Consider the following 15,227-nt stretch of genomic DNA (forward strand, 5'->3'; position numbering starts at 1 on the left):
TGACTAATGTCTTAAACTTCAGCCTACTCTTTATCGCTACTACATTATGATCTGAGTCTATATCTGCTCCTGGGTATGTCTTACAATCCATTATCTGATTTCGGAATCTCTGTCTGACTATGATGCAACCTAGCCGAAATTTTATCGTGTCACCTGGCCTTCTCCAAGTATACCTCCTCCTCTTGTGATTCTTGATCAGAGTTTTCGCTATTACTTGCTGAAATTTATTACAGAAATCAATTAGTCTAGCTCCTCACTCATTCTTTGTCTCAAGCCCATATTCTCCTGTGAACTTTCCTTCTACTCCTTCTCCTACTACTGCATTCCAGTTCCTCATGACTATTAGGTTTTCAGTTCCCTTTATATACTGTATTACCCTCTCAACATCCTCATAAACTTTCTCTATCTACTCATCTTCAGCTTGCGACGTAGGCATGTATACCTGAACTACAGTTGCCGCCGTTGGTTTGCTGTCGATTCTGATAAGAACAACCCTATCACTGAACTTTTCACGGTAACAAACTATCTGCCCTACTTTCCTATTCATAACGAATCCTACTCCCGTTATAAACTTTTCTGTTGCTCTTGATATCACCCTATACTCATCTGACCGGAAAGCCTTGTCTTTTTTCCATGTCACTTCACTGACCCTTACTATACCTAAATTGAGCCTTTGGATTTCAACTTTCAGATTTTCTAGCTTCCCTGCCACATTGAATTCTCTGACATTATACGCTACGGCTTTCGTTAGTTATTCAATCCTTTTCTCATGGTCACATCCACATTGGCAGTCCCCTTCCGGAGATTCGAATGGCAACCTATGCTGGAATCTTTTGACAATGTAGGAATATCATGTATCGCATATACCCCCTTATTAGTCAGAAGTAGACTACTCGCATAGCACAACACGCAGTGTGTAGCTTGTGAGAGCGGGAGGTGAGGCAGACCCTGAGTGAATTAGGCTGGCCTATTATCGACCGTGAGCTGGTACACGGGGCTGCCAAAGTGTAATTTTTAGACGTGTTTCCGCGTTCGTTTATGCAAATGCTCTGCTGATCCCCAAATTCCTCGTCAGAGCATACGATACACGAACTGTTGAACTACAATAACATACAAAAACGTACAACAGTCTACAGAGAAATGGCGCACACGATTTCCCTCCCTTAGGTTACCTTGACGACTGTGGTATTCGGCTTCCTGCCACATGGGTAAAATATGAAATAAAATTTGTAAAACCCTGAAGAAACGGATCAGTACTAGGCGGGATGAAGTCTAGGGAAAAGAAGAATTAGACTGAAGTAACTTATCACGTTAGTAGATTCGTTACCACTGCTGTAGAATATTATCTGTGGCATATCGCTTGTTTTTATTACGAAATCAAACGTTAATATTTCTTGTACTTATTCATTTTCGAGTAAGTCAGTTTCATGTCCAAGTGTCGCTAGTATTTCCCCACCTCATAAATGATTTTCAATCACATCCAGGTAGAGCTTGGTTCGTTCGTTTTATCCAGTTTTATTACGACAGCTATATTTAATTCAGACACATACGTCGTAGTATGTTGAGCTGCTGTACTATAATAATTCCAATTCGGAAACACATACGGAAAATAATCGTGCAAAAATATTACGAGAATTCCGTAAATAAAATTATAATGATAGTAATACAGATGAGGTTAATAGCAGTATAAAGGGAAATTTCGGAATTTACGACTGGAATAAGGTGTTGCTAGTAAAACACCTCTGCATTTAGATATAATCAAGAATATCACATGCAGTAACTTTCTAGTACCAAATGATTCGAAACGTTGCTGGTTTAGTACAATGCTAATCGAAAAGTTAGTGAATAATACGTATGCAGAAATGAAAAGTAATCATTCACCAATTCCTTCGTGTGAGAACATACACTGAACAGCCAAAGGAACTGGTACACCTGCCTAATACAGTGCAGAGCCCCCCCCCCCTCCCCCAGCTACACGACGTGGCATGAAGCGACTTATGTCTGAAATAGTGCTGGAAGAAACTGACACGATGAATCCTGCAGGGCTGTCCATAAATCCGTAAGAGCACGAAGGGGTGGAGATCTCTTCTGAACACCGAGATGGCATCTCAGATATACTGAATAATGTTCAGGTCTGGGGAGTTTGGTGGATAGCGGAATGCAAAAACTCAAAAGAGTGTTCCTGGAACCACCCTGTAACAATTCTGGACGAGTGGGGCGTCACATTGTCCTGCTAGAACTGCCAAAGTCTGTCGGAATGCACAATGTACACGAATGGATGCAGATGATCAGACAGGATGCTTACGTACGTGTCACCTGTCAGACCCGTATCTAGACGTATCAGGGGTCCCATATACTCCAAATGCACAGGCCCCACACCATTACAGAGCCTCCACCAGCATTAACAGTCGCCTGCTGACATGCAGGGTCCATGGATTCATGATGTTGTCTCCATACCCTTACACGACCATCCGCTCGTCACAAATTCAAACGAGACTCTTCCGGCCAGGCAATGTTTCCAGTCTTCAACAGTCCATTGTCAGTGCTGACGGCCCAGGCTAGGCGAAGACCTTTGTGTCATGCAGTCATCAAGGGTACACGAGTGGGCCTTCGGCTCCGAAAGCCCGTATCCATGCTGTTTCGTTGAATGGTTCGCGCGCAGACACTTGTTGATGGCCAAGCAATGAAATCTGCAGCAATCTGCGGAAGGATTGCACTTCTGTCACGTTGAATGATTCTCTTCTGTCGTCGTTGATTCCATTCTTGTAGGACCTTTTTCCGGATTCCTGATATTCAGGATACACTCGTGAAATGGTCGTACGGGGAAATCCACACTTCATTGCTACCTCGGCGATGCTGTGTCCCATTGCACGTGCACCAAGTATAGCAACTCGTTGAAACTGACTTAAATCATGATACCCAGCCATTGTAGCAGTCTAACAACTGCGCCAGACAGTTGTCTTATATAGGCGTTGGAGAGGCAGCGTCGTATTCTGGCTTTTTACGTATCTCTTTATTTAAATGCGAATGCCTGTACCAGTTTCTTCGGTGCTTCATTGTATATTCCACATACTATTGAAGGATATACTGAGGGTAATGGGTATAAGTGCCTATATTTTTATGCTGAAGATTAGATGGGTAGATCACATAACTAATGAGGAAGTATTGAATAGGATTGGGGAGAAGAGAAGTTTGTGGCACAACTTGACCAGAAGAAGGGATCGGTTGGTAGGACATGTTCTGAGGCATCAAGGGATCACCAATTTAGTATTGGAGGGCAGCGTGGAGGGTAAAAATCGTAGAGGGAGACCAAGAGATGAATACACTAAGCAGATTCAGAAGGATGTAGGTTGCAGTAGGTACCGGGAGATGAAAAAGCTTGCACAGGATAGAGTAGCATGGAGAGCTGCATCAAACCAGTCTCAGGGCTGAAGACCACAACAACAACAACATTTTTATATGTGGTGCCTTTATATATCAGTGAGTTGGTTTTTTTTTCTCTCCGTCAAAGAATCATCCGACAAACACATCACAACTGAGCGAACTGATGTTTTCTGCTCTGTCGTAACTGCTCCACTAAAAGTGAGTGAGTCGTGCATAGATTGCTCATTGTCCACGAATGGCAAAGTTCTGGGTCGACGGCTAGTATAGACTAACAATTATGCGTCGATGTCTTCAAACTTTAACATCTGACCTACTGTCCAGAGGAAGAGGAGCAATATGTGCTCTTACCACATACTGTTGGAGATACTACCCAGCCCAAAAATATAATTTAATGTTGCTCTGTACCCTGTCGTCAGTCACCAATAGAAATATCTTCACTAATACACATTACATAGTGTGTTTGTAACACTAATTCAACAGAATTTATCAAAAGAATTTTGAATAAACAATAATGAATAGGCCACTACTGTCAGTAAGGACGTACGTAATAAAATGAAAATGCAGAAGCAAGATTTGAAACAAATTTATTTTCTTTTGAATGTATTGGTAGTATAGAGACTGCAGGTAAGCCATTTTTTTCGAAATAGTCCTGCTTTCGGTGGTATTAGTCCCTCGTAGTGAGCAGGGGCGTTTCCTCGAAGTTCGGAAAACAGGACAGAGATCTGACAGGCGTCAGCAGCGTGAGTCACGCTTGGATTGCTCACTGTCCACGAATGGCAAGGTTCTGGGTTCTACTGCCAGTGTGACACACAGTATTATTCTACCAGGAAGTTCAAAACAACACGCATTCCGCTACGGTGTGAAAGATTCACTGTGGAAGAAAAGACAGTTTCACCTACATACGTATGAGTAGTTTCGTTACGTCAGATTGTTCTTACTCAGTCCACAGTGAACAATATTTCGGAACATGCCTGCCGAGGGACACGCATTTATAAATTCAGGGGGTAATACGAGTTTATCTAGAAGCTAAATGCAAATACTCATTGCAAAGTGTCTTCGTCTCGCCTATGAGCCGTACCGGTGGTTTCAGGCGGCTGCGCTGCCCGCGGTACCGGCTGTACATGCACCTCTTCGCCTCGTTCATCTTCCGCTCCCTGATGGGACTACTCAAGGACGCGCTCTTCGTCGACGGCGTCGGCCTCGCATCAGACGTCGCCTACAACGAAGACGGACACATCGTCTTCCTCACTAATAGCACCGTAAGTACTTGTTGACTGTTACTTCCACTATGCACACAGCTCATGCTACCGTTACAGAGCAGTTGCGACTGTTTCCTGTCTCCTGACAATAATACATTCTCACTTTGCCCTTTACATTTCACTTAACAATAATAAAAGGAAGGGGAAGTGGCAAGGAAAAGGGACTAGCACAACGCTACGTGCCGTCCAGTGATGTGTACGGCTCCTCAGTGAAGCGCTACCTGTGGCTGAGCATTGCCGTGTGTCGTTGTGCTGCCGCAGCACTGGCGCTGCAAGCTGGTGACGAGCCTGTGGCAGCTGTCGATCGCGGCCAACTTCTCGTGGATCCTGGCGCAGGGCCTCTACCTGCACAACCTGGTGGTGTTCGCGCTGCCCGCCCACGCTGGGCGCGTCGCCAGCTACGTCGCTCTGGGCTGGGGTAAGTGCTGCAGAGCGTATCACTGCACAAGCCTGTCGTGCCACCAACTTCAGCCGGACGCTCTCCGCGCTTACGAATTTGATAAGATCCTACGTCAATTAGAGATTCAGTTACATGACAACACTATTGGCCATTAAAATTTCTACACCACGAAGATGACATGCTACAGACGCGAAATTTAACCGGCAGGAAGAAGATGCTGTGATATGCAAGTGATTAGCTTTTCAGAGCATTCACACAAGGTTGGCGCCGGTGGCGACACCTACAACGTGCTGACATGAGGACAGTTTCCAACCGATTTCTCACACACAAACAGCAGTTGACCGGCGTTGCTTAGTGAAACATTGTTGTGATGCCTCGTGTCATCACGTTTCCGACTTTGATAAGGGTCGGATTGTGGTCTATCGCGATTGCGGTTTATCGTATCGCGACACTGCTGCTCGCGTTGGTCGAGATCCAATGACTGTTAGCATAATTTGGAACCAGTTGGTTCAGGAGGGTAATACGGGACGCCGTGCTGGATCCCAACGGCCTCGTATCACTAGCAGTCGAGATGCAGGCATCTTATCCGCATGGCTGTAACGGATCGTGCAGCCACGTCTAGATCCCTGAGTCAACAGTTGGGGACGTTTGCAGGACAACAATCATCTGCACGAACAGTTCGACGACGTTTGCAGCAGCATGGACTATCAGCTCGGAGGCGATGGCTGCGGTTACCCATGACGATGCATCACAGACAGGATCGCCTGCAATGGTGTACTCAGCGACGAACCAGGGTGCACAAATGGCAAAACGTCGTTTTTTCGGATGAATCCAGGTTCTGTTTACAGCATCATGATGGTCGCATCCGTGTTTGGCGACATCGCGGTGAACGCACATTGCAAGCATGTATTCGTCATCGCCATACTGGCCTATTACCCGCCGTGCCATTGGTTACACGTCTCGGTCACCTCTTGTTCGCATTTAGGGCTCTTTGAACGGTGGACGTTACGTTTCAGATGTTTCACGACCCGTGGCTCTACCCTTCATTCGATCCCTGCGAAACCCTACATTTCAGCAGGATAATGCACGAACGCATATTGCAGGTGCTGTACGGGGCTTTCTGGATACAGAAAATGTTCTACTGCTGCCCTGGCCAGCACATTCTCCAGATCTCTCACCAACTGAAAACGTCTTGTCAATGGTGGCCGCGCAACTGGCTCCAATATGATACGTGCGATAGGCAATAATGTCTCTATCGACGAAACTCTCGAGGCCACCAACTGCAGGAACACCACTACCTCCACGTACAATAGCTACAGTTAACCATCCGTTGCCATGGGTACAGGAATCATTGATGTCAATGCTGAAGTTCAGTCTGCATCCAAGAAAGACACATGGTCCCTCGATGAGTTCAGTGGCGGAACTGTTCTTCACAGTGTTCTTCTTCTTGTCAGCGGCAGATGTTGTCATTTCAATGTTTTCAATTGTTTTGTAGACTGTTTGACGAGAACGCCAGTCACTACTCTTGATGAACTGTGGTATCGTGTTGAAGCTGCATGGGCAGCTGTACCTGTACACGCCATCCAAGCTCTGTTTGACTCAATGCCCAGGCGTATCAAGGCCGTTATTACGGCCAGAGGTGGTTGTTCTAGGTACTGATTTCTCAGGATCTATGCACCCAACTTGCCTGAAAATATAAGTTGGTTCTAGTATAATATATTTGACCAATGAATACCCGTTTATCATCTGCATTTCTTCTTGGTTGTAGCAATTTTAATGACCAGTAGTGTATTTGTTACGGTGTTAACTCCAAAAGCAAGCCTCCCTTATCGAGACAGGAGGAAACGTCCCGTGTAATCAAATTTATGCTTATGAACCACGAAGCCGGCCGGAGTGGCCGTGCGGTTTTAGGCGCTACAGTCTGCAGCCGAGCGACCGCTACTGTCGCAGGTTCGAATCCTGCCTCGGGAATGGGTGTGTGTGATGTCCTTAGGTTAGTTAGGTTTAATTGGTTCTACGTTCTAGGGGACTGATGACCTCAGAAGTCAAGTCGCATAGTGCTCAGAGCCATTTGAACCATTTTTTTTAACCACGATAATGACATTTTCTTGTTTTAAGGCAAGACAGCTCACTGTGTTATAGCACAATATGGTGACAAACGTCGTATTAAATGACAATTTGACTGTCTAAATAATAAATGCGTCCTAATTTCACTTTTCATTTATTTAGTTTTGGGAACTACAGCAATCACGACTCTACAGACGTTTTACAGTGAATCGTTATTATCCTATAGTAATTAGTCAGACTGCGTGTTATTACTACAGGATAATTCTGAATGACTTACAGCCGAAATTGCAACAGTTTCCAAAAGAAAATAAAAGGACAGTGAAATGCCTGAAGTGGTATCATTTAGCCCTCCTAGTACCACTGGGGTCTATATTACTCCATAAGCATATTGTACGGGGTATTCAAAAACTCTCTCCTCAGTGCCGTATGATTTCTAGCCGCGCGTGCCGTACGATTGTTCGTCTGCCTGGGTTACTTCCCTCCAAGTGGTATCTCCCAACATTCCAGTGTTTCGTTTATCTCAGTCAGAGTCAGTAGTATCGTTGGTGTGTGTCACTATGTGTTGACGTGAACGTTTAAGTTTAGTTCTTTTGTCCGTTTGTTTCGTTTTTGTGACTAACCATTGAGGAACGTGTTTTTAGTCGAACAACGGAGACAACACTCCCACATCGCGATACTGTGGGAGATTTGATTAACAGATTTCGAAGTACGGGTTCAGTGCCAGATGCATCGAGAAGTGGTCGTCCTAGAGTTTTGTCTGAGGTTAAACTCCTTGATATTTCCGATAAAAGGTCCACGAGTCCGAACAAGTATGTAAGAAAACTCGCGCAGGAAATCGATGTTAGTGTCGGAACGACCAACACAGCTGTAAGGAAAAAATTAGAACTTTTCCCATACAAAGTCGTGCAAGAGCTGAAAAGTACAGATCATGGCAAGAGACTGCATTATTGTCAATGGTTCAAAAATTTCGTTCAAGAAAATGGAAGGGATATTCTTAATGAAACGTTTTTCACTATTGAGGCGTGATTTCATTTATCCCGATACATGAACTCGCAAAATTCTCGTATGTCGTGTACTGCAAATCCATTGTGTACTCATGAGGAAAAATTCATTCTGTGAAAATAGGAGTTTTATTGCAAGTTCTAGACTTCGGATTGTGGGTCTCATGTTTTTCAACGAAACAATAAACACACAACGGTACTGTAGTGATATTCTGTACCCATTCATAGGAGAACTTGTGTTAAGTGAAATACTGAACGGTCATTTTCAACAAGATGGTGCAACCGCGCATACAGCTCGCGTTTCTATGCCACTACTTGCTGATGTTTTTGGTGATCGCATAATTTCACAGGGACTTTGGCCTCCACGATCGCCTGACCTAACACCAACTGAATTTTTCTTCTGGGGTGCAGCGAAAGCAACTGTCTATAAAAACCATCCAAATTCCATCGATGAATTGAAAATTGCAATATCCGCTTTCACTGCTTCTGTTAGAGAAGAAATGTTACAGCTTGTGTTTGGAAACATGATTAGACGAATTGAATAGTGTATTCAGCAACAGGGGGGACACTTTCAACATTTAATGTGAAAATTTGTAAGTAAAAATGAATATTCAATAAATTAATAACTTGTATTTCACAGAGTTTCATTTCGGTATGTTCACTGCAGCATATGGCACGCTCGACTAACAATCATACGGCACTGCGGAGAGACTTTTTGAACACCCCGTATTTCTCCCTTATTTACAAAGCTGTTAATTTTAAAATATGTCACTTTCTGCCTCTGAGTCATATTTACCCAATCATGTTTTGCTCAGTTACATATTTGTAAAAAATTACAATTTAATTATGCTTTTTTCCACTAATATCACTGGGTCAGTAGATCCCAGTCTATTTTTTTTTATTTCTTGGATGTAACATCTATAAGAACTGAATGATAACTGTTACAATGAACAGCTGTAATGCATGTTTTTATTTTAGTTCATTAAAATAACGGAAATATATCCTATGGAAATTGATTGGGGTCATCATGACCCATGTGGTACTCAGTGAAACGAAAAAATCTTGGTAGCCGGATAGTTAAACAATTATAAAACACCGTGACTCCCAAGAAAAATGAAATTATGAAGCCAATTTAATTATTTAGGACTGATATGCAAAATGATCAGTCCTTATCAGGGAAACGAAGATGTAGCGATGTCAATGGCTGTTAAAGCAAATCGAAGGATAGGTGTAATTTTTGCAAATATCTCTGCACTGCCCTCCCTCTGCTTCGGTCGGAGTTCTGATACTGAATGAAGTACTGAAGATATATTGCAAACTATTGCTGATATTTTTCCCAGGAGCGCCTGTGGTGGTGGTGGCGACGTGGGCCGTAGCCCGCCTGGAGCTGGAGGACACCCTGTGCTGGACCACCAACCAGCAGTCGCGCGTCTTCCTGCTCCTGCAGCTGCCCATGGCCTGCTCCGTGCTGGTAACCAAATCTCATTCACTGGTATTGCTACATTGTATGTTAAGAATAGTATCCAGAAGCACGTGTGCCTGCAAAGTGAATATTAACTCCACTGTGTAGTTTGAATACTGAATTGTAATAACATCATTTCTGAATCACGTAAGTGTAGTTCCAAATCTTGACTGCATTCAGGTACTTTAAATTATCAGTGATAAGTTTTGGGAAACCTGTACACGGATGGTCAAGAGGGAAATGAACCCCAGATCTCTAGAACGCACTTCCATTGTCTTGCTCATTGCATTAACAAGCTTGATCATTTTAGATAAAGTGCTTTAAATAACATGGACAGTCGTCTAAGCATTAAATTCGAGTGAAGAACGATGAACGAGAAGAGACGTTAAGCGTTCAGAAAACAAAAACAACATGCAGATAACTGTATTTCCCGGTGGAAAAAGTGTATTTTAAAGACATATAACCGGCCGCTGTGACCGAGCGGTTCTAGGCACTTCAGTCTCGAAACGCGCGACCGCTACGGTCGCAGGTTCGAATCCTGCCTCGGACATGGATGTGTTTCATGTCCTTAAGTTAATTAGGTTTAAGTAGTTCTAAGTTCTCTGGGACTGATGACCTCAAACGTTGTTCTCATCTTCCAACAATTCAAGAAATCAGAGATAATTCAGTCACTAAAAAATAACAAAGCACCTGTAAACGACGGCGTTATTGCAGACATGTTAAAAATAGATGTGCTCATAAGAAGAATTCATGCATTCTCTGCATATACATGGAAAACTGAAACCATGATATAGGACTGGAAGAAAACCATTTTATATCTGTTGCATATTCAAGGTTCTATGCAAAGGTCTCTTAAACACAACTGAACAACAAATAGATCACTTGACTAGTGAATATCAAGCAGGATCCATGAAAGGTATATCGAATGCTATGCAAATTTGGTGTCTGGAGGGATAAGTCGAAGTGTGTCTTCAGGAGGTGTGTGACTCTGTTGACGTACGAACCGTTTTGGACATTTTAGAACATCTAAGAGTAGAGAGACAGACTTGAGAACTAATATGCCAGACCTTCAAAGACACGGTTACGTGGCAGCCATGGCGCCCCAAAACTTCCAGTAAGGGTTTTGAAGAAAGGACTGGACCCCTAGATTTGAATCGTCATTCACCACTTATTGCACAGAATGTGATTTATTCATAAAAGATTTCAGAATTAAAACAAGCAATAAACTTTACATCGAAATGTAAAAGTTCTTTAAACTCAATAAAAGTTTACGGTTTTAAACCAACAATTCTACAATACAAGGCTTTCAGATAGAAAAAAACAATAATTGAATTTAATGGAGCTTCAAAATTTGTTTGGATGACCTTAACAACAACACCTTAGAGGGGAAGAGATCAGTAAGTAAACACTTCATTTCACATGAACCAATTAATGACAGTTTTAGCAATTAATAAACGGTTGAACGAATAAGGAAAATTCCCAAAATTTATTTACAAAAAATAACAAGACCCAAGGGGCGCAACCATGCTGATAATAATTTGCCCATAGAAGTTAAAAGGTAATGGCAATAAAAGGCAAGAACTCGAGCCAAAAAATCAAGGGGATCACAACACCTGCTATTGACAGTAATTTTAAACAATACGGGATAACTGCTATTAGCAGCATTCTTAGTGAATACCATAGGCGAAATTCTCCACGCCCATCAACATTTTTAGGAAATCGTTAACATATGAACCTTCCTTTCTTTCAGAAATTTAAAAATACAACAACAGTAAAATATATACTGATCGCAATACACAACCAGAAGGTATGGTAAAATAGAAAATCAAAACCCTTTTCTTTAACAAAAACTTTGGCGACCGCTTGGAGAGCACAAGCTATAAAAGCAAACACTCCAAAACTGTGTCAAAGACTTTGAGGGTTAATACAAAACAGATAGAGCTTATCTTATATATGAAGTGACACAAAATCGACAGAGTGTACAATATACGGGGCTACAGCCAAATGAAGTGAACAACCCTACGAAATTTAAAATGCTTGGGTCGAAACTGCATTAAAATTTACGAAATATCCAGTTTTAAATCTGCCTTACAGTCATTGCTTATACAGCGTAGAGGCAGCATCCAGTACTCCCTAGAAAATATCTGGTGTAATAACAAGGCTGTCGAATACGACCTCTGCTCGACAATACACAGTGCAGCCTGCAACAGACTAAAATCCAGTACTGAGAGAGGGTAAAATAACAAATACCCTCTATGAGCACAGATTGTCAAGATAACAGTATCAGTGAAATAACTCAAACCCTGGCGCGGACAACCTGAATTACTATTCAGCATCATCCTGAACTTAACGGATCGTGAAATTAAACTGCGCAATAGATGATGAATATGAATTCAGATTTTAGCAGAAAACAGGAAACTGCACTTAAACCAACTTTGGGGTAACCACATCTGCAGATATAGAGGCCAGGAAACACGTTCAAATAAAGTGACGTAAGCGCAGGAAAATCACTTTAACGCAATTCCAAGAGTCCACGTCTGGTAGCATAAATATTCCAGTTGGCAGATGAGTGAACCAGGTCCACACAGGAACAGCCGTCAAGGCCTCCAAGTGCGTAGACTTCCCGGCTAGTCCGCAACACACCACAAGTGATGCCGACGCCGAATCGACGCCCACTGCTCGAGTCACTTGCTACGCTTGTACTGCTCTCACTTTTCTCCAGCGACCCCCTTTTTCTGTCCGCCTTAGAGAGCCACTTGGCGATCGAGTCACAACCGACTTCCGAAGATCAAAGCAGAGGGCAAAGTTCGATATGCAGTGAGCCGCCAAGGCTCAGAACACAACATCTCAAGTTTCTTGGCGAAAAATCTGATCCTTTTAAAGTCCGTACAGAATTTCTACAAGGACATGGCCTCTCACCTCTTCTGTGTCAGACAAGTCATCAGAGAATGGGGAAATGACATTCGGGGTACGAACATCGGAACAGAGAATCAAAGTTATCTACGCAAATTTTACTGACTGTCTAGCTGTCTTCACTAACTCTAGTGAGGAAACCAAATATACCATACGTAAGGTACACGAGATAAAGACAGGCTTCCAAAAATCATACGAAAAGATGGAAAATTTAGGTAAAAACATTAGAAGATTCCTACCAAAAAGCGAAATTTGGGAAAATTTCATACATGTCTTTTTAAGAGAACTCGTTTTACCATCAGGACACAACACTAGAGTCAATTTAGAAAGAGGCACCAAGCTCCATTAAGTATGCAGCATATCACAGAATCACTAAAATAAACGAGAGGTATCCTGTAATGCGAAAATTCGGCATTACTAGACAACTATCTTGTCTGAAGCACTATATGCCTGAGAACTAACCTCTAGCAGACAGTTTAAAAATTAATTCAATTAGAGGAAGAGTGAAAAATCTAAGAAAAATTTATTGTTCCAGTAAGAGAAATATATGGATGAAAAGAAAAATTGTAGACCTGTACAAAGCAATAAACAAGTTCACTGATGCAGAACATAGAAAACGCTAGATGTTGTATGGTCACATCAGGAGAATGGAGACCACTAGATTAAAAAATGCTGCTTAAGACAGTGAATTATAAAAAAGAGGTAGAAACCATTCTGTTAGAAGTAAAGAAGAAGGGCTTTCAAGAAATCAGTGCCTCAGAATACACAAACAGAGAAAGCAAACCCTTTGGAATGCTAGTAGCGAACCACACATTCGCAGCCACTGGAAAACTGTGGACAGTGGAACACAATAAAAACACAGCAAATTCATGATTTTGGGAAACGTAGAAGAAAAGGAAGCTGTCAGGCAAAGTTAACAAAGTCAGGAACGCCCTCTGACTGGGCATAACGAATAAAGAATGAGATAACGATGAAAACTCTGTAGTGAAAGCAGAAAAACGGAAAAGAAGAAACCAGAGGTTTTTGGACATGTACATTCCAAGGAGATAAGCGAATAAGGAATTGTACATGAAGATACTAAAAAGGGAGTAAAATGTCATTATTCAGAAGAAGTCACACATTAGTATGACTGCAGAAATAAATCTGATAAGATGGTAGGTGCAAAAGTGCACAACGGCATACCTATTCAGAAAAAAATATGAAGCCTGACAACTATTAAGTAAAAATTCTGTACTGTTTAGCTACTTTTATTAAGATGGTTGTGTGTCCTTAAAACACAATATGATCGTAGAGAGTGTAAGACGATTATTTACACACATATTAAGAGAAAGGACACAGGAGAAAGCTAAAAATCATAGATAAATGTAAAAGGAGGAAAAAAGGAGATCATTGTTAACCAAAGCTGCGTTGTGAGAATAAGCGTGGAAGAATGGTTTTTCCCCAGTGTTTTCTGATATATCTGTTAACAATGAACCTATGAGGTACAGTTAAGAACGATCGGCAACTGCTTCGGGCGCTTTCCACGAGACCGAAAAGAAGGCCTATCAGAATCTGATTCATTTTATACCTCAATTCATAATGCTAGCCGCAAGTGCTTCAAGATTGAGCCACTCACAGAACATGTTGTTGCTGGAGTCTTCAGTCCGAAGATTGGTTTGATGCAGGTCTCTATGCTACTGTATCCTGGTCAAGGCTCATCATTTCCGAATGACTATTGCAACTTACATCTTCCTCAGTCTGCTTGCTACATTCATTTCTTGGTCTCTGTCTACGATTACCCCTCCTTCCCCCCTTCCCATTTCCCTCCAATAGTAAATTGGTGATTCCTTGATGGCTCAGAATGTATTCAATACACAAAAAAAAAAGAAGTTGAAATGTGTGTGAATTCCTAAGGGATCCAACTGCTGAGGTCATCTGTCCGCTGACTTACACACTACGGTACTTAACCTAACTTACGCTAAGAACAACACAAATACCCATGTCCAAGGGAGGACACGAACTGCGGTAGGAGGGGCCGCGCAATGCGTGACACCGAGGCCACTCCGCGTGGTTGTTTTCTATCAACCGAGTACCTCTTGAAACTTCCTGGCAGATTAAAACTGTGTGCCCGACCGAGACTCGAACTCGGGACCTTTGCCTTTCGCGGGCAAGTGCTCTACCAACTGAGCTACCGAAGCACGACTCACGCCCGGTACTCACAGCTTTACTTCTGCCAGTACCTCGTCTCCTACCTTCCAAACTTTACAGAAGCTCTCCTGCGAACCTTGCAGAACTAGCACTCCCGAAAGAAAGGATATAGCGGAGACATGGCTTAGCCACAGCCTGGGGGATGTTTCCAGAATGAGATTTTCACTCTGCAGCGGAGTGATCGCTGATATGAAACTTCCTGGCAGATTAAAACTGTGTGCCCGACCGAGACTCGAACTCGGGACCTTTGCCTTTCGCGGGCAAGTGCTCTACCAACTGAGCTACCGAAGCACGACTCACGCCCGGTACTCACAGCTTCACTTCTGCCAGTACCTCGTCTCCTACCTTCCAAACTTTACAGAAGCTCTCCTGCGAACCTTGCAGAACTAGCACTCCCGAAAGAAAGGATATAGCGGAGACATGGCTTAGCCACAGCCTGGGGGATGTTTCCAGAATGAGATTTTCACTCTGCAGCGGAGTGATCGCTGATATGAAACTTCCTGGCAGATTAAAACTGTGTGCCCGACCGAGACTCGAACTCGGGACCTTTGCCT

The 15,227-nt window shown here is 42.8% G+C and overlaps 1 protein-coding gene across 1 annotated transcript in view; it reads left to right on the top strand.

The window, feature by feature from the left end:
* Window positions 1-15,227, top strand: part of LOC124593796 (secretin receptor-like) — a 144,623-nt gene that overhangs the window by 89,772 nt on the left and 39,624 nt on the right. Inside the window, exons 7-9 of the mRNA XM_047132144.1 lie at window positions 4,475-4,643; window positions 4,905-5,061; window positions 9,452-9,582. Coding sequence (XP_046988100.1) covers window positions 4,475-4,643; window positions 4,905-5,061; window positions 9,452-9,582 — 457 coding nt within the window. The remainder of the gene's footprint in view (window positions 1-4,474; window positions 4,644-4,904; window positions 5,062-9,451; window positions 9,583-15,227) is intronic.

The sequence above is a fragment of the Schistocerca americana genome, chromosome 2 (genome assembly GCF_021461395.2).
Source record: "Schistocerca americana isolate TAMUIC-IGC-003095 chromosome 2, iqSchAmer2.1, whole genome shotgun sequence".
NCBI classification, from domain to species: domain Eukaryota; kingdom Metazoa; phylum Arthropoda; class Insecta; order Orthoptera; family Acrididae; genus Schistocerca; species Schistocerca americana.